General features: G+C 54.4%; 1 protein-coding gene and 1 pseudogene across 3 annotated transcripts in view; one reads left to right on the top strand and one right to left on the bottom strand.

The window, feature by feature from the left end:
- HS1BP3 (HCLS1 binding protein 3) overlaps positions 1–19,759 on the top strand; it is an 81,257-nt gene that overhangs the window by 16,079 nt on the left and 45,419 nt on the right. For 2 of the 3 annotated variants that reach the window (XM_035273115.3, XM_035273117.3), the window contains exons 5-7: positions 11,240–11,400; positions 12,800–12,935; positions 17,847–19,258. In XM_035273115.3, the coding sequence (XP_035129006.2) occupies positions 11,240–11,400; positions 12,800–12,935; positions 17,847–18,099 (550 nt within the window). In that variant the 3' untranslated portion in view covers positions 18,100–19,258. Of the gene's footprint in view, positions 1–11,239; positions 11,401–12,799; positions 12,936–17,846; positions 19,259–19,759 lie in introns of those variants that run through there. The other variant, XM_035273118.3, reaches the window with a different exon arrangement.
- On the bottom strand, positions 53–1,123 carry LOC100389720 (breast carcinoma amplified sequence 2 pseudogene; annotated as a pseudogene).

The raw sequence follows: 19,759 nt of genomic DNA on the forward strand, positions 1-19,759 counted from the left end.
GATGACTGTACAGTCACTCTATTTCTGAAGTCCTGTTTGGTAATCAATAATGTGTTTAGAACTATCTCTTTATTAGACAAAGTCATAAACCAAAAGTTCCCAGCTTCCTGTACATGTCAAAGCTTTAAACAAACATCTTTTGATAAAAAATATGGCCCCCATGGCTCAGACTTAATTCTATGACATAGAATTATTCTAAAGTCATACTTATTTTGAAAGCCTAAAGATTATTTTTTTAATGGCTAAAAAAATACCAACAAGCTAGACATTTAAATTCTGTTGAGATATACAGCAGCCCACACATTCTATGATTTCTAAACATTTAAACAACAATGGTTTTGGGGGAAGATCCTGTTGTCCTTCACAGTTAATTAAAAGCTCAGATGCTTTTTGTGAAAGCCCAACTTTTCTTCTACCTGCTAAACTGTCTTCTCAGAAATCTTGCCAGATGTTTTCTTTGTTTGCCTCTCCATGTTGCTGCTTAATTTGATAGATTTCATTTTCTAGCTGAACAATTGTCCGTTCAATCTCGTAATTCTTACTGACCAGGGATACCCAATTTGACTCCATTTCTCTCAATTTAGATCCAGCTGTGAGTTGCATGTTCTTTCTCTGCCAGTTTAAATCCTGAATATGTTTTCTTAACTTCTGAAGTTCTTTCTGTGCGTGTTCAATCATATGAACTAGATTTTCATTATATACTTTCCAGGCATTACATCCATGCTGTGACATTAGTTCCAGATTCTCAATTCTAACCGCTTGATGCTCTAACTGGGCCATAGAATTGTTTACACATTCTTGCCATGCAGTAATGTCATTTTTTTGACCAGAGGAAGGGGCTGGAAGCTCATATCGTTTCATACTGAGCAATTCAATTGGTTGTCGAGCAGCCAGTCTTTCAAATTCATTTCTCATTATGTCAGTTTCAAAGGCAGAATAATCCGGGGCTGTCAGGTAGCTCAGGTAGTTCTTAGTAGGTCGGTATCTGCACGTTTCCTCCTCCACCAGTGCTGCAGCCACTTCCCGCACACCAGGAGCTTCATAACCTTGATCAAAATACGGCAGCGCATCCACCACAACTTCTCCAGCCACCAAACCCGTGCCCGCCATTCTGGAACCCTCCCATTTTTTCTTTTGCTCAAGTCTGCTGCACACAGGGACCCCTTCCAGGCCCTGGGTCCCAAGGACTCACAGCTTCCTGTGGGACAGGCTGGCTCCTGTATGAACGAACGCACCTGCCTGGGAGTCTGGGCTTCCCAGACTCCCTCGAAGAGGGAGTGGCACCTGGAGCCTCGTGCTGTGGCCTCTGTGGTGAAGCTGGATGTTTCTCTGGAATGCCATGTTTTATAGTAATTTTTTAAAATATGGATTTTGCTTCATCTTCCATAAAACAACCACATGTATTTTAGTATAAAAATAATATCTTATCCTCTATACTTGGATAAATCACTTCTCTGGGATGATTGTGTGGTTTTGAATGTTCCCGGCACATTGCCAGGTACTCCCAGATTTGCTAACCAAAGATTTATCAGCAAGATGGTCCCCTAAGGTGAGCCGTGGAGAGGGCCTCTGTGGAGACAGCATGGCCTCAGCCCCGCCTTCTGAGGTGCCCTGGAGCTGTTCCCCAGGGGGTGTCTCTTGCTAAATATCCCAGCCACTGAGCTTCGCATCTCTTTATTCGTTCTAACCCGAGCCTGGATACCCAGGGCTCCCCTGATGCCACCAATGCAGCAGAGACCACCTAGGGATTCTGGGCCACCAAAAGCTTGGCAGAGATAGAGGTTCCAGGCCCCCCAGACCAGTTGTAGGGCCCCCAGAATCTGTTGTAACATGCTCTTGAGTTGGTTCTTCTGCAAGCCCCTGTTTGAGAATTCCCAGAAACAAAACTCCATTAAAGTCTTGGAGATGCCAGAGAGGGAACAGGTGCAGAGAGTGGCAGGCCAGCCACCATCACAGTCTGCTGCCCACAGGGGGCTGAGGACAGGGGCGTCAGGAAGGCCCTTCCCTTACTCTCTGCTCCCCAGCTCCTCCTTCTCAGGGTGGGGCTCTCCCACTCCTGCTGGCCCACCTGCTGGCAGAGTTCCCTGCTGTGCCATCCTGGGGTTTGTGTGGGGGCCATGAGCCAGGATGGCCAAGCCCAACCTCACCCTGAACCTGTGCAGCACTTAGCCCTGACCTGGCTTAGGACCCAAAGGAAAGGAGGAGGCAGGTGCCACAGCTACCCTGCAGCATCACGCAGGTGGCACTCCACCCAGGCTGTCACAGTGATCACAGTAGCACAGTGTGCATGCCAACTGCATTTCCCCCTCCAGATCACTGCCCTGGCTGGGTGCTGTGGCTCACACCTGTAATCCCAGAACTTTGGAAAGCCGAGATTACATGAGGTCAGGAGTTCAAGAGCAGCCTGGCCAACATTATGAAACCCTGTCTCTACTAAAAATACAAAAATTAGCTGGGTGTGGTGGGCACACCTGTAATCCTAGCTACTCAGGAGGCTGAGATAGGAGAATTGCCAGAACCCGGTAGGTGGAGGTTGTAGGATTATGAGCCAGGATTATGCCACTGCACTCAAGCCCGGGTGCCAGAGTGAGACTCCATCCCAGTAACAAAACAAAACAAAAACAAACAAAAGCACAGATTACTACACAAAGTCCTGCTTGAATGAATGGGCTGCTAGGAGCAACGAATGTACCAGTGGTTTCTGCTTTTTAAATTCAGTAGCAAAACCTATGGCTCAAGAGAGATCTCATCCAGAACCCCAAATGCATTAAACAGACTAAAGTAGGATTTGCCTGGTTAGGACGAGTGGGGTTAGATCTTTGTCCCTCCAGCTCGAGCGCCATCTCCTGAGGTAGTCCTGGGCAGTTTTGTAGAAGGCAGGGGCCCCTTAGAGTATGGTTTGACAGTGAGTGGGACAGCTGGCCACCCCCAGGATGTGTGGCTACCCTCAGAGCAGGGTTGGAGATTGGCAGTGCCAGATTCAAATCCCCTTTCCGCCACTTACTAGCTGGTGGACGCTGAGTGCGCTGCTGCACTTCTCAGAGGCTCTGTTGCTTCCTTTGTACAGTGGGGGCAAAGTAGAGGCCCAGGGCTGAAAGGTTAAAGTGAAATGAAGTACTCCAGGAAAGTTCCTTTGTCAAATATTGTCACTGTTTCAGATTTACTTTGCTCTAAAGAGGTTTTTGTGTGTTTAAGCAACAGTTGAAATATAAATATAAAAGGCAGCTTTTCCGCTTCCTGTAATCATGCGAATATCAGCACGCTGTGATGTGCACGCTATGACTTGACCTCCCTCCAGGAGCACCAGTACCCGTGCCACCTGTTACAGCTTCCTAGAGAAGGCGATTCTGGAGGTCAGGCAGCCTGTGGCCCTAGAGGAAGGAGCCTGCTTATCTGAGTCCTTAGTGGGATTCAGTGGTTGCTTGGTTCCTTGAGAGACAGAAATCTGGGAGGGCATACTTGCCATTCTCCTGCCTCAGGCTGCCCAGGACCCTTTATGGGAAGTTCTGGCAAGTGGCAACACTCTTAGGATGACAGAGCCTTTGTACTATGAGGACTGCAGATCAGATCCAGGCTCCATTGTTACAACTGAGGAATCTTTCCAGGATCACACAGGAGGGCATGAGAGCAAGAGCTGGGGGTCTCCTGACTTTTGGCCCAGGACTCCTCCCCTCATCTCCAGACTGTGTCCACCACCTCTGCCAGGGGACTGACTTCTCAGCCCATACCTGTTAATTCTCAGTTCTTGATGACATGGGTAATGGGCATTCTCCACTGCAAGGACAGCCTGTTGGTCATGTCAGCATTTGGAGTGGGTCGGGACATAGGAGTGCCCTCGTGAGAACCAGCAATGGCTCTTTGCTCAGAGCTTACTGCAGTCAGGGAGGTATCGGCCACCATCACCTGCACTTGGAAAGATGCAAAAGCAGGCAGGGGAGTGGGACACTTTGAAGCAGGTGAAAGGGAAGGTGCAGATACGCACTGACTGGAAGTTGTCAGCATGGAGAATCCGGAGGCAGCCAATGAGAAGTGGGTGTCCTGTGTCCTCTGTGAGCGGGAAGTGGGGCATGTTTGGCATTCTCTGGATGGTCCTACTAAACTGAAACGGGGCAACATTTAGGAAAGCTGGCACTTACTGATCACATCTCGGTCATTTGGGGCTGACTGCTGCAGAGGCTGTGGTCTGGCTTCCTGGGCAGGTTACTACAGGCTGTAGATCAGAGTTCCATCTTCACATGTGGCCTGGCCACTGTCCCTTTGTTGAGTCAGGCTCTTGGGGTGACTGGGTGCTTGGTGTAGAACTTGGGCTGCAGAGACCCGCAGCTGGGACCTGCGTAGTTCCCTGATGGTGCTGGAGCCAGAATGGGTGAGGGGCAGTCTCTGGCCTCATGGTAGAGAAGGATAAATGGCGTCACCCACAACCTCAGGTGCGGTTCACGGAGTTATGATTCCTCAAGATAGGGCTCAGTGGCCTGGAAAGTGGGCTCTGGCTATTGAGAAACAGGTCCTTGGAATGTGACTCTGGGGACCACAGCAAATGATAAACCATTCATGGTGACCACCCAGACTGCCCCATTTTTATTTTGTTTTATTTATTTATTTTTTTGAGACAGGTCTCACTCTGTTAGCTGGAGTACTGTGGTGTGTGATCTCAGCTAATTACAGCCGCAACCTCCCAGACTTAAGTGATCCTCCCACCTCAGCCTCCCAAATAGCTGAAACTACAGGCACGTACTACCGTGCTTGGCTACTTTTGTTTATTTTTTATAGAGGTGAGGTTTCACTGTGTCGCCCAGGGTGGTCTTGAACTCCTGGGCTCAAGTGATCCTCCTGCTTTGGCTTCCCAAAGTGCTGGGATCACAGGCATGAGCCACTGTGCCTGGCATGGCCCCATTTGCTTTTTAAGGCCCAGCGTGAAGTCTGCTGAGTAGAAAGCTTAAGTGAGCCTAGACATCACCACGCAGCTCCTGGGACCCCAGGCCTCCGCCGTGGCCCTGCACTGACTTGCATACAGGACCCGCTTGGCAGCTTCCAGAGCATTTCTGTGTCAGTTGCCTCCTCCTTCCCATTTACCCCCAGTAAGGAAACATGGTTGGAGAAGTTGAGTGACTGGTCCAGGTCCCATACAAGTTCTCCTACATCCCCCTCTGCTGCTCCTCCTCTCTCAGCAAAGGCCAGAATCTTCCCAGCCTCTCTGGAGGTGGCCAGCATCCCCACAGACCCTCCATGCACCTGCTGTCCAGCTATTGGGCACTTTCACTGTTCCAGGCTCTGCACACTTTGGCATTCTCACAGGGCTTTTCTCTCTGCCTGAGCACAGCTCTTGTGACTCTGCCTGTTTTTCCATCCTGGCCTTCTCTGAAGCCCCTGTCCAAGGAGGGTGGCTTGGACTCCCAGGGTCAGTGCCTGTCCTCAGGTGATTCTTACTCCTGTGATTGCTTCTTCAAGGAAGCCCAGTGCTGCTACAAATAACACTGCCCTAGTGTGAATTTCAGAAGTCCACTGATGGACACTCTGAGAATTTTCTCATTGAAAAAATAAAACCAGCCAGGCACAGTGGCTCATACCTATAATCCCAGGACTTTGGGAGGCCAAGGCGGGAGGACCACTTGAGCCCAGGAGCTTAAGACCAGCCTGGGCAACATAGCAAGATTTCATCTCGATAAATAAGTAAATAAATAAAAATTAGCCAGGTATGATGGTGCATGCCTGTGTCCCAACTGCTGGGGTGGCTGAGGTGAGAGGATCACTTGAGCCTGGGAAGTTGAGGCTGCAGTGAGCTGTGATCATGACACTGCACCCCAGCCTAGGTGACAGAGAAAAACCCCATCTCAAAAAAAAAAAAGACACCAAACAGCTGAATTTAAGAATAAAGTATGAAAAGTGCTTTAGTTTACAACAGGAAGTTTGCATCTTTGGAAAGGAGATGGGTTTCCGTATTTGGTGAGCCACACCCTGGCTTTGAAGGTGATGGCCATGCTGTCCCTGTATCTCAGTTGTGGAAGGATCATCAGTCTTCCATTCAGACCCAGCTGAGCCGGCTGTGTCTAGGAGATGGCTCTACCATGCATGCACACCCTAGTTCTGGGCAGTTGGTGCCCATAGGTGGTCTGCTGTGTGGGTGGGCACATCTGGGAATGGTGCCACAGGCCCCCTGGATGGCCAGAGTGGTAATGCTCTCATGTGTCAATCACTGTCACTAAAACTGCCTGAGCCACAGGGAGCCCAGCTGCTGCTCAGCTTGTCAGAGTGTTGGAGCTGTCGGCCGAGGCAGCTGCCGCCTCACCCCATATGCTGCACGCCTGCCTGCAGAATGTGGCCTGGTTTGCGTGTCTGTCTGCCGTCAGGAACACACAGCGGGAATTCGGGTGTCTGTCTGTGCACAGATGTGCATGCAACAAGAACATGCCAGCACATGCTTGCACCCATCCAGGAGCACCCCACCTACCTCATGTAACCTCTGTGGACCTAACACATGTTTTGGTGGCCCTCATGACCTGCACTAGCTCGGATGACACCATGCTCTCCAGGAAGCCAGGAGCTGCTGTTCCAGTCCTACTCCCTGCAGACCTCTCTTTGAAGCCTCTGTTGCCCCATCCCTGGTGACAAGATTCTAATCATGACCAGCTGTTCTTTCAGTGAAGGGAGATGAGGGCACCGTTCATCGATGTCAGTGAGAGGCTTTGTCTCCTGTCAGTGCAGAGGGTGGGTTAGAGGATGGGCACTACAGAGCCAGGCGCTGTGCCGGCCAACAGCTGGGTGGATGCTGATACAGGAGTGGAGGAGGGGAACCAGGGAGGGGAGAATTGAGGGGGCCCCCAGAATGATAGCCTGTGTGTGTGACCTGAACCAACTCCATGCTCTTGATAACCCTGAGGTGTTTGTGCTAGGAGCAGGGTGAAGAAATGGCTCAGAGGCTGAGTGACACACCTCTCATATGAATTACTGACCCCCTCGCTGAGATCAGAAACCTGTCATCACTCTAGACAATTCCCTTCTGCCGGCTGATCACCTGTCCAGATTCATAAGCATGTTTGCTTTCTGAAGTTCTCCCTGGCCTGTCTTCACCTCTCACCACCGCTGCTCTCCCTGTCCTGGCTCTGGTCGTTTCCTCTATGGACCATGAGCAAAGCTTCCTTGGAGAGATGTGGCTCTTAGCCTGTCCCCTCACAGCACTACCTCTGCTGCAAACCTGAGAGGTCCCTTTTCACCAGGAGGAATCTGGGTTCTCAGTTATGTCCTAGTCACACCCTCTGCAGACCCTCACACTGTGACTTGTAGGTCCTCTACCTGAGACACTGTTTAGCTCTCACTCCACCAAATTCACTTCCGGTCTCCACATCTCCTCCTTCCTTCTCTCCTCCCCGCCATCCGTCACCCATCCTCCCTGAGCCCTCTGGCTTGCTTGGTTCTTTCCTCTTTGCTCGGCCGTGACCAGAGTGGGACAGGCTGTGTGCTAATGAACAGTTTCCTTTTCTTTTTCTCTTTCTTTTTTCTTTTTCTTGACAAAGTCTCGTTTTTTCGCCCAGGCTGGAGTGCAGTGGTGCAATCTGAGCTCACTGCAAGCCACGTCCCCCAGGTTCAAGAGATTCTTATGTCTCAGCCTCCCAAGTAGCTGGGATTACAGGCGTGTGCCACCATGCTGGGCTAATTTTTGTATTTTTAGTAGAGATGGGATTTAATCATCTTTGCCAGGCTTGTCTCAAACTGCTGGCCTCCTGCAAACTTTCTACTTTAAACTAAAGCACTTCTCATATTTTATTCTTAAATTTACTCGCCTCAGCCCCCAAAGTGCTAGGAGGCATGACCCACCTCTCCCAGCCATAATGATCAGTTTCTCTGTGACCCTGCTCTGCCATGAGCTTCTGGGGACAGCAGCAGGTCGTCCTCATCTTGGGTCCCTTGTTCCCAGCACAGATTCTTGCAGGTGGGAGGTTCTCTGTGAGTGCTGGCCACCGAAGGTGCTCACGAGGGAAGGGATGAGTTGCTCATAGAGTAGCCGAGGGTGTGGTGGCAAGGCCAGGGGAGTCAACCAGGAGATCTTTGAGGAGGGACGGTGCGGAGGAGGGATGGTGTGGTGGAGGGGCTTCCCCACAGAGGGCGCTGTCTGAGACTGGGGTTGGGAGCCCGTCACTCTTCCCTCCTTGCTCCTCCCATCTTGGGGAGTAGGTTAACAGAATCCTGAGACGGAGATGTGCTGGCACCCTGCTGCCTGGCTACCTCCCCTCCACCTGTGTATCCTTCCTTCTCTCCTCCCCGCCATCCGTCACCCATCCTCTCATGCAGAGTTTATCAAGGCATCTGTTCCAGACCAGGCACATTACTAAGTCCCTAGAGCCTGACAGTTGTGGGCAACTCAGGACAGGGCCCTGGGGCTTTTAGGCACCAAAACTCCTTATTTCCTGCTTCTTCCTTGATTCCCCTTGAGATGGGTCTGGAGAGCTGGGGAGGTGGAGAGGGCAGCCCAGGTGGTGTGGGTGGGGTGGGGGTAGGATACAGACTGTGCCTACCTGAGCTGCCCGCATGTGCTGTGGATCTGCTTTCTTTCAGTTCAAGACAACAAAAGGGCAAACATGTCTTTAGGGAGAAAAACAAGGACTTGATCCAGTTGGAGGAGAAACTCACATGGAAGGAAAGTCAGGCCTCATGTGCACTGTCAGGACCAGGTGCAGGCGCAGGGCGGGGCGCCACGGCTTCTTGAGACCTTATTGGGCCTGTTCTCTCTCGCTTCCTTTGTTCTTCAAATGGCTCGCTTCCATCTCCTATGCCTCTGATTTCTGATCAATGTGCCCTCTGATCAAAGTGCCCTCTGATTTCTGAGCTGCTTGCTCTCTCCCTGCCCCGAGGGGCCCGTGGCTGGGTGTGACACAAGTTTGGTCCCCAGGAGCCAGGGAGGGCCTGCTTGTTTCTGAGGGGACAGTGAGGGGTGTGGCATGGAGCTGCTGCTGGGGGAGCTGCAGACAGCCTCGGGCCTGCCCTCCCTGGGAGCTGCCACCTGGGTAGGGGTCAGGGCAGCTCTCCACCCTTCCCCACCGCAGTGCCTCCTGGGTCCAGGAGGAAGGGCCATGCAAAGGGCGGTGGACATGGGGAATGAAGTGGAGAGAAGAATCAGTGCAGAACAGTGGCTGGAAGCCTGGCTGACCATGGAATTCCACAGGAGACTAAACAGCCTCCTGGGCCTGCTTGGGGTTTCCAATCCAGTGGGTCTTGGCTGGGGTCAGCTCTGCTGTCTGCCGCAGGAAGCCATGACCCCTGTTTGGTACCCACTTACTAGGAGTCATGAGGGCTGAGCTGGCTCTGCCTGATTGGTGAGAATGAAGGAGAGAATGAGTAAGAGCAGGCGAGCCCTGGCTCCTCCAGCTCTGAGAGGAGCAGAAGCTGAAGGTTTCTGGAAAGCACTTGTCCTTAGGGCGGAGAATCCAGGCTCCCTCCACGTGGCCTCCAGCACCACAAGCAGGGCCTGAGGGTGGTGCACACCAGAGGGTGTCCCTGGTTTCCTGAGCTGGGTGGAGAAAGCACAGGACCAGGCAGATGGGCCTTCCTGGCGCAGTTTCTGCCGATGAGTCTCTGCTCCCCATCGCTACCCTTGAAACATGCCACTTTTTCCCCAGAAAACAGCAGGATTGAGCCTGTTATCCCTGCTGCATCCTGTATCACCTTCCTCATGGGACATTTGGAGGGGACAAAAGGATAGGACCACGAGCATGACCATCCTCAGTCTGCCTGCCTGTCCCTTGCCTGCTATGTGGCTTCGGGCAGACACTCAGCTTCTCTGGACCACTGTTTCCTCATCCAGGACATGAGCCCTGCAGAGATCCTTCCCCTGGGACTGGGCCCTGAGCTCCGTCCCGCAGCCTTCCAGCAGGGAGCCTTCCTGGCCCTCACAGTTTCTCCTCGCCTCTTCTGGGTGCCTGGGATTCTGCTAGCCTCAGACTCCAGACTGTGGGAATGGTCACCTTGGAGGGTCCTGCCCCGCCAGCACCCAGGGCCACTCTGCTATTTTTATCTGCCACTGGTTAGTCTGTATCGTTGTGTAGGCAGCCTCTCGCTGCAGTTTTGCCACAGAGTGTTACCAACATGAGCTCAGATGGTGACCTCACCGAGTGACCTCAGTCCAGTGGAACTGCCCGCCAGGCACATGGAATTTCAGTTTCCAGTAAAGAGCATATTCTCATTATTTTTAGGAACTTGAAAATGGCTAACAGGCATCAGCAGGGATTGGATGCCGGTTAAAGTAACTTGTTGAAGTGAACTCAAGTGTGTTTACTTACTGGCAATAACGCTGACGATGCTCAGATCCTGAGCATTCTGCTCCCTGCGTGTCTGCAGATCCACCCGTAACCAATGCTTGGGTCAAAACTAAAGTACTCCCGCACCCTGGAAGCTTCCGTCCTGTGCCGTCCTGGTTTCTCACAGTGGGTCTGGCCCAGAGCAGAACCTCCTCAGCCGGTTGGCAAGTGCACCATAATGGGACCTGGGGTGGCAGAGCCCAGGGAGGCGCCAAGTCTCAGAGAGGCTTCCTGAAGGAGCAGGGCTGCCCCGTGGAACCCAAGGGTTAACTAGAACAATGGTGGTTTCACCAGGAAGAGGAAGCAATAGGGCACTTCCCAAGGCTGCTTTCTGTCTTCCTGGGGCCAGCCCTGAGGTTTGTGGCTCAAGACTGGGTCCACCCCCATTTCTGAGTGTCTGTGGAGTGAGGTTCTTTGAGCCTGGCCCCCAGGTGCTCAGACCCTTAGACCACACAGCTGTCTACACCTTCAGAATGGGAGCGTGATCTCTGTCCTGTGACCGCATGGCAGACCTGAGGCCTGAAGGAGTCTGAGGGTGGAGTTGTCTGGCAGCCGGTGTCCATTCCTGGCAGCCACCTGCTCCTCCCAACAGTGGTCATTTCTCGAGCACAGGGCACAGATGCCCATCGTAGCACGGGCCTCACTACTCTGTCATTGGGAAAAGCTGCTCCTCAGTCACCGTCGCTGGCCTGCTTTTCTCCCCTGTGATGGAGGACCTGTCCTTCCCTTGGCCATGTGACTGTTTGAGACTTCAGAGTGACCCCAGTGCCACCTGCCTGGACTGCTCTGGGTGGCCCACTCCAGGCCTCCCCTGGTCCCTCTGGCCCGGTCTTCTCTGGCCCATGGCATCCAGCCATGCCCCAGCGGGGCCCAGGCCTGTGTGGGTCTGACCAGGCCACCTGGAGGCTCATGGAAAGTCCTCACCTTGTGCTTTGTCTGTGATTCTCCAGCTCCAAGAAGCCCAAGAAACATCCCAAAGTGGCTGTGAAAGCCAAGCCCTCGCCCCGGCTCACCATCTTTGACGAGGAGATGGACCCCGACGAGGGGCTTTTTGGCCCAGGCACGAAGCTGTCCCCCCAGGGCCTCTCAGAGGACGCATCATCCATGGACTGTAAGTAGAGCCCCAGGGTGTGCTCCCTTTGCTCCTGGTGTCCTCTCTGTGCCCAGCCCCGTCACCAGGCAGGGTCTGGACTCACCCAGAGTGAATAGGACCCGTATCTCCCCTTTCCTGTCTAGACACGATATAGATTCAGCTTTGGAGGGAGCTCTCCTGCGGGAGGAATTGAGCCTCACACATGGTTCCCCACAGGATGGAACATTCCCAGGCCGTGGGTCTCTTACAAACTTCCCGCAGAAGAGGAGGATGGTTTTCTTCACTGCTTCGAGAAGTGCTTTTGTGACATCTGTGGGCAGATGTGGGCCCTAGGCTTGCAGGCACCATTTGTGTGAAAAGTGATAGGGCCTGCCTGGGGCATGTGTGTGACTGTAGGTTTGGATTTAATGGGATTCTGTGTCACCAGCACGGATTCCCTGGAGGGCTCTATGCAGAGTTGGCACAAGGAAAATCCAGCGGCCTTGGGCCATCTCCCCTCATCCCTGGGTCCCTTTCCTCACATGCCCAGGTTGTCCTCTGGTTGGGGGAATTGATGCCACCCACTAATTCAGTCCACACTTGGTGAGCCCTCACCCAGGGCCAGGCCTAAGAACATGCTGAGGAGTGAGACCCAGTCCCTAGCCTGAGGGCCAGAGTCCTGTGGGGAGACAGGTCATCACCTGACAGTTGCAGAAAAGCACGAGTCTATGACAGACTGAGCAGAAGCGCCAATTCCTGTGGGGCTCCCCTGAAGACCTCCTGGGGTAGGGCGGGGGCCCTCCTTGAGCTGGATCCTGGAAAGTCAGTGGAGTCTGCCAGGCTGGCTGAAGCAGGGGACCCCAGGTACAGTAGCTGTGATCGGCATTCTCCAAGGGCAGCCCCGATCAGTTCACATGCGAGGGGTGTGGGGAGGAGACCCAGGCTTCCTGAAGGCAGCAGCCACATGCCATAGCACCCCAGCAGAGAGAGTGGCCATGGCACCCCAGCAGAGAGAGAGAGCAGCCCCAGCCGGTGGGGGGTACTCAGCAAATGCTTGTTGAAGGCCAGGGGCAGTGAGCAGGCGCAGTAAGATCAGCTGGACTGGATGACAAGGTCCCTGGCACAGTGAGCCCAAGAGGCTGTAACCTCCTAAGAGCAGCAGGAAGCCCTTGAGGACGTCAAACTGGACTGATGCTGTCGGCCAGCTCTGGCCCAGGTGCCGGGCAGCAGAGGCCAAGGCAGACAGCTGTCCCAAGCCTCTGTGAGCTCCTGTCCTCACCCTCCTCCTGCCCCACCTGGCCCATTTCTCTGGTTTTCTCTTATCCCTTGCTCACTCTCTCCTGGGTGCCCCGGGAGGCTGGGCCAGGCCTTCTCCACCTTGGGTAGGTGAAGACAGGCCAGGACCTCCTCTGACCACCCTGCTGCCGCCTTCCCACAGCCCTGAAGCTGTTTGAAGATCCTGACCTCGGCGGGGCTGTCCCCCTGGGTGACTCCCTCCTGCTGCCGGCCGCCTGTGAGCGTGGAGGGCCCATGCCCAGCCTCGGCCACAGGAATGCCTCCGAGAAACTGTTCAGGTACCACCTGTCCCCAGTGGCGCTTGGCAGCTCTGAGAGTGTCCTGGACAGAGCCAAGGGCCTGGCTCCTGTAGGGCATTGACCAGCCTTGGCCCCAGCCTCCTCTGTGGGGAGGACCCCAGGGCTGTGGAAAGTAGAAACCCATGAGTGCACACTGGGTGAGAGGTGGTGAAGGGGGCTCGGGGGGAGGATCCACAGTCCAGGGTTGCTCAGCCAGTTCCTGAAAGAGAGAACTTTGTGTGCACAGCCAGTCTTTCTTTTCACAATCATATTTTAATGATTTATGTAAAGAATAATTACATAATTGCAAGAGCAGGTGTAACTGGCATAAGCAGGTTTGGGAACAAATGAAACTGACTCATGGCAGCATGCAGCCCACCCAGAGAGGAAGCAAAGTGCAGGTGTCCTGGTGATGGCCTCTGCCGGGAGGGTCCCATCAGAGGCTTTGACAGAAGCTGTCACATGGAGGTCAATTGGCAGGACCTGTGCAAGTGGCGGCTCCTATTTCCCAAGCCCTTACTGTGTACACAGTAAGCCAGACTCCTTACACACTCTCTTATGTAATCCTCACAACGGCCCCCTAAGGTAGATGCTATTTTCTCCATATTATAAGAAATCGAGTGTGGGAGGCCACCTGCGTAAGGCCACAGCTTTGCTCTGCCCCTGTCCAGGCCTCTCCACTTCATCAGGGACTATCTGAGCTCTCGGCTGGGTGATCCGCCTCCCCACCAGCCCCCCCGTTCTCCCCAGGCCTTTGCCTGCACTGGCCACATTCTCAGCAGGCTCAGTGTTGTGTGTATCTCCAGCTCCTCCTCCACGCTCCAGGACACAGGGCTGTGCCTGGGATTCACAGGAAGCCAGGCCGCCTCTTTCCAGGAGCCGCTCATGTGACACCAGCACGTGCAGGCCCTGAAGGCTGTCATCTGCACCCCTCATTAGCAGCCTCTGGCTATTACATAGCCCTCCAAGTGCCCACCAAGCCTGAGTCACCATGACGGCTTCTGGTATTTACATGTCCCCAAGGCCCCTGGCATCTGTTCACTCTCATCCTGTGTCCTTGCTGCTGACATCCCGGCGGGCTGGGAGAAACCAGGATTGTTGTTATTTTGTTAGAGGGAAACCGAGGCACAGGGAAATGGAATAGTAGAGTCTGCCTGGGGAGCGGCAAGGCCAGACCGAGCATGTCTAGGAGTCCATGTGTCCAGTGGGGTGGCTCTCATGGGACCTTTCTGGCCTAGGTTATTCTAAATCCGTTACTTCCCAACCTGTGTTCTGCAGAACATGGCACCATGGGGTGGTAAAAGGCTACCTTCAAAGGGGTTCTGTGGCCTGCTGAGCTGGGGAAATGGCCACATGAAGCAGGGCTCCTGCGGGCTTGTAGTGCGCAGACCACACCCACAGCACTTCATGATCTTTTTTTTTTTTTTTTTTGAGACAGAGTCTCATTCTTATCCCCGAGGCTGGAGTGTAGGGGTGAGAGCTTGGCCCACTGTAACCTCTGCCTCCCAGGTTCAAGCAATTCTCCTGCCTCAGCCTCCCAAGTAGCTGGGATTACAGGCGCCCACCACCACACCCAGATAATTTGTGTTTTTAGTAGAGATAGGGTTTCGCCACATTGACCAGGCTGGTCTTGAACTCCTGACCTTGTGATCAGCCGGCCTCAGCCTCCCAAAGTCTTCCTTATCCCTGGGCCCCTCTAGGGTGCCTTTCAGCTCTGGCAGAGCACTTTGGGAATCTCTGCTCAAAGAGTATGGGTCCCGCACCCCCACCTTCACTTTAGCAGACATCTGCTAATGAAAGGATTAGCTGCTTTTCTTCTTTTAAATTCAGACCAATTCTAAAAGAGCTATGTCACTAGGATTAGCTTCTTGAGAGCAGGAACCACATACATTCTTTTTGTCTGCCCTGTGACTATCCAGGGAGTAATCGGGCTTCCTCATAATGGAGAATGTTCTGATAGTCATTCATGTATTCCTGCTTTCACCCTTTGTTCATTCTGTCACTCACCTCGGCCGCCCTGAGGCAGCGTGGGGTGTACGCTGAGCAGGTGGAGGCTGAGAGGCCTTCGTTCCTTCTAGCCGTGCAGCCATACCAGACAAGGCCTCTAGTCTAGACCTTTAGGTGAGTCTTATCTTCGCAGGGACCCAGGGAGAAGGAGGGGGCCGGAGTGTTAGAGCTCCCTTACCCCTCACTGGTTGACCCCACACCAGCCTGGCCTGGAAGAGAAGGGAGCTGGACTTTACACCAGTGAGAGCTAGTCCTAGTCATGACTCAGAAATAGGGTGCTTGGAAAAGGGGTGCCTTGCAGCCACCTGTATCCCGAGAGCAGCTACACCACCTCCCACCGTGGCTGACCACCCATGTACACCTCCCACTCGGGAGCAAGTCCAGCCACTGATTTGTTCCAAAGAGTCACTACTTTGCCCAGCAGGATAATTCTGAAGTCTGACATAAGCTTCTAGCAGCTGCTTTGTTTTCCAAAAGGCCTCTATTTGAGGATAATTCAGTCCCTTTGAGCTCTTCCCAGGTACCCTCAGCCTTCGGTAGAGGCTTCCTCATGCCAGTGGAGCTGGCACCTGCCCGGGGAGTCAAGGAAGGACCGCCACTCGGAGGGAGCTCTGGCACTTCTGATCTTAGGTGACCAGGAGCAGCCTGGCCATGAGTGACACCTCCTGAAATTGCCTCTACCCCAGGGCAGCTGATCTGTCTATGAAGGCCCAGCTTGGGCCAGTCCCTCTGGGTTTGTTCAAGAAGGACATCTTTTATTCATTTCTCTGCCATCCAAGCAGACTCTGAATTCTCTCTGGGGTTTGTGCCCTATCAGAGGAGGTCAACCCAGAAAGCAGGCAGGATGTTCAGCGCCTTCCACAGCTGGCTTCAGGCAGGCACCCACCCCTGGGGGTGCTGCGCTGGGCACCTCCATACTCACTCAGGCTCTGCCAGGCCTGGTAGTGCCAGGAGTTGTCCTGATCAGAGGCATCTCTCTATCCCTGCTCCTGCCTGGCCCTGCTGATGTCACCACCATCTGGATACACTGCCCAGGGCAGGAAGCCTCTGCTTGTGAGCCTGCCTGGTTCTTCTGTTCATTCTCATTCCCACCTCCACACCTCTGCTCTCTGCTCCCTTCTCCAGAACTCTCTCCCCTATTCATTCCAGGCTCACCCTTCTGAAAAGGCCCACCTTCTCAGGAAGCCTTCCCAGCTTGCTCTGGCCCAAGGGCTCACTCCCTTCTCTGGACTTCACCACCTTTCCAGGCCTTTGCAATTGCGTGGCCCCTGCCTGACCGGGGCTGGGGGTGCCCTGCATTGTGGATTGAGGTGCTGCTTTTCTGTGTCTTATTCCCGCTTGCTCAGCCCCTGGGGCTGTCAGTAGACCTCAGTACACGTAGGCTTCCTGTACGTTTGGAAACTACTTTCCTTGTGTTGTCTTATTTGATCCTTGTAAGAATCCCTGTGAGACCAGTAAAGCAAATATAATCCTACTTTATAGAAGAAGAGACTGAGGAGCAGGGAGGAGTGGCCTGAGCCACCTGATGGAGGAGTTGCAGGGTGAGGAGCGGAAGCCAGTTCTCCGCCCACAGTGCTGTGCTTCTGTGCACAGCTCCGTGCAACACTGCCAGCTGACACTGTTACTCCTGCTTGTAGATGAGGAAGCCGAAGCTTATAGAGGCCAAGTGGGCGCCAGGTCTTCCGCCTGCAGTGCCTCTGCCCTCCCTCACCTGGCTGCAGCATGGCTGAGCGACACACGCAGAGGTGCTCGCTAGGACAAGGGGAAGCCTCCCCCTGGCACTGGAGCCCGAGTGCCCCAGGCAGGTGAACACACACCAGAGAACCAGCCACATGCAGGCTGTGTGTTATCATCCTCACACTAGCTGCGGGTCTCAGGGCAAGGCCGCTCGCCTCTCTGCACCTCAGTTTTCACATCTGTAAAACAGGGCTAATCTCTGCCACCACACAGTGTTTGGAGATTATTAAATGGGTTAGTGAAATGTGGAAATCTCTGGCCCTCATGGGTGTTCAGCACAGTGCTGTGGGTAGAATGGATTGAATGAGTCTTCCACTACGCACCTGGTCTCCAGAAATCAAGTTCGGGAGAATCAGTGGCCTGGCCTTTTTCTGGCCATCAGTACCCAGGGATGATCCTGAGCAGCGGTAACACTGCCAGGGCTTTTTTCCTGCCCACCAGTGGGAGATCAGAGGTCTGGGGCCATGGCAGAGTCTTGATGGGCCCTGGCTGAGGCCATCCTCGGCTCTCGCTGGGCTCTGTCTAGCACCCACGTGGCCCACCAAGGGGCACTGTGGGTGGGCTGACCCTGCGCCACCATGGCTCAGCGCCCCTGGCAATTCTTTATCTGGTTGAACTTGCTTTGGATGAGGGCTCAGCTTCTGAGGGCCAATGTCCTGTTCCTTCCAACAAAGGCATTGTCACATGCTGTCCTCTTGGGGTCACTCAGCCTCCTGGGACTCCCGCGTCCTCGCCTGCAGGATGGAAACGCAGTCGTGCCTCCCCAGAGTGGTGTTTTGAGGATGAAATGTGATAACATGTCTGAAGTGCTTGGCACACAGCAGGAACTCTGTACATAGTAGCTGGTGGTTATTTCTAAAGGGGTTAAAAGCCGGCATGTGCCAGGTGGGGTCACCTGAAGAGCAGCTCTCAGGAGGCTGCGCAGGGCCTGCCCTGTGCCTGCTTTGCTGTGAGTTGGAGGGAAGGAGAGCCCTGGCCTTCCGTGTCTCCTCTGGGCAGAATGGGTGGATGGGCCAGAGTGGGATGGGGTGGGGTGGGGGGTTGCCTAGATCCAGGCTGGGCTCCCTGCTGCTGCCCAGCCCTGTGTGGGCAGTGGCATTGCCTGGGGTCTTGTTCCTTTCTTGGGGTACAGTATTATACTCAGGGTTCCTCCCTGTGGTTCCCTAGAGTTGAAGAGGACTTGGACCAGATTCTGAATCTGGAGGCTGAGTCCAAACCCAAGCCCAAACCCAAACCACCAGTGGCAACTAAGCCGGCAATACCCAGAAAACCAGCTCTTCCCCCAAAAGCGGGCCCATCTGAAGCTGTGGCTGGGCAGCAGAGGCCACAGGAGCAGATCCAAGCCATGGACGAGATGGACATCTTGCAGTACATCCGGGAGCATGCCACACCGGCCCAGGCCAGCCCCAGCCTCTTCTGATCCTCCCATGCTGGCCCCTGACCCGGCAGACCTGCCTCTAGGGACATCTGTGTGAAGGGAGGGGACTGTGCCCTGCAGGGTTAGAACCTCCCCACCCCCAAGGAAAGCCAGGTGGAAGCCAGGATCACAGCACCCAGAATTGCATTGTTCATTTTCTCCTGGGCTATGGGGCCACAGTAGAATCCTGCAGGCTGCAGGAGTGGCTCTCACCCTAGGAAGTGGAGCCCAATTGTCCTGTTCTCCATGGACATGGAGGGGACGGAGGGTATAGAGATGCCTTGCCAACCAGGTTGCCTTGCCAGCCCCAAGGATGGAGCAAGACATGTGAGGCCCCAGTGATGTGTCACATGGGGCAGGGAAACTTCCTGTCTATGGGTTCTGCCAGCCCCAGCACAGACCTAAACTGGGCCTGGGCCTCTAGCCCTCCTCTGCCTCGGTTGGCATAGTAAGAAGGAGTGACCAGAATCCTCCCCTTCCCCTTCCCTAAGCAGCAGCCTGGGTGACTGACTGGCCTGGGCCTGGGGTCGGCGGGGGTCCCCAAGCCAAATTAATCCAGTGTCTCTGCTCCTCGTGGCCCGTGGGGGCCTGCAGGGTCTAGGTGGGTCTCCCAGGAGAGGGATACTGAGCAGGAGACCGGCTGTCAGGCATGCTCTGATGCACGTCTCTCCTCTTGTTGCGAGCTCTAAAGGGGGCAGTCAGGCCCAGCCCCGCCTCTCCAGGGTACAGACGGCCCTGCCAGGCCCCGGCTCTTCCTCCCTCTTCCTTTCCCAGGAAAGGCTAGCCCAGTCCATGGCCTTCTTGGGCCTCTGGGCACAGAGCCAGCGTTCTTCACTGCAGCTCTCCGCAAACTGGGTCACAGCGCGCCCCGCAGCTCAGCCCGGGCCTGGGGAGGGCTCCCAGCCTGCGCCACCCCCCACTGCCAGTGCGGTGTGAGGCTCTCAGGCTTCAGCCCTGGGTCCTTTGCTGTCCTCAGGGTCTGAACTTGCTCAGTGGCCTTTCACCAGTGGGGCTGCCTTCCCAGGGAGAAGGAGCCGTGCCAGGACAGGGCCCGTGCCTTAGACTACTCCCGACCCCCAGAGCCCTGGCACACAGGTCTGGGCACCACACAGTGCTTTGGAAATTCCCAGTGAATGATGTTTAATAAAGCAAAAAATGTCAAGGTGTCTTTCTTGGATATAATGCTTCATGTTCAGAGTCGGATTTTTTGTTTTTGTTTTTGTTTTGAGTGAAGCAGTAGTTTTAAATGAAATGCAACCACTATTGTTCCTTGGCCCTATCCTGCCTGGCAGAGGCATTAGGCAGGTGGGACGAAGACCCCAGACCCTTTCCTGATAGACACCAAGCCCGGCCCTGAGGGAGCCCCAGTTGATGGTGCGGGTGGTTTGCCAGTCATCAGTGTCGAGTGTCTCCAGCTCCTGGCCTGTGCCAGGACCGGTCTGCTCTGTCCTGCATCTGACCACGTCCCTCGGCAGCTGTGCTGCCCTGTCCTGAGCAGCCTCCCCTCCACCGGTACTAGAGTGAGAGGAAGCAGGTGGTTGTGGGGTTGAGAGCTGCCTTCCTCCCTCTCTGCCTTAACCCAGGCCAGGAGGGTCCGCTCCCTCCCCAGGGCTCTGAGCCAGCTCCAGCCCTGGCTCCACCCATTCGCCTTCCCCCTTCACAC

The sequence above is a fragment of the Callithrix jacchus genome, chromosome 14 (genome assembly GCF_049354715.1).
Source record: "Callithrix jacchus isolate 240 chromosome 14, calJac240_pri, whole genome shotgun sequence".
NCBI lineage: Eukaryota > Metazoa > Chordata > Mammalia > Primates > Cebidae > Callithrix > Callithrix jacchus.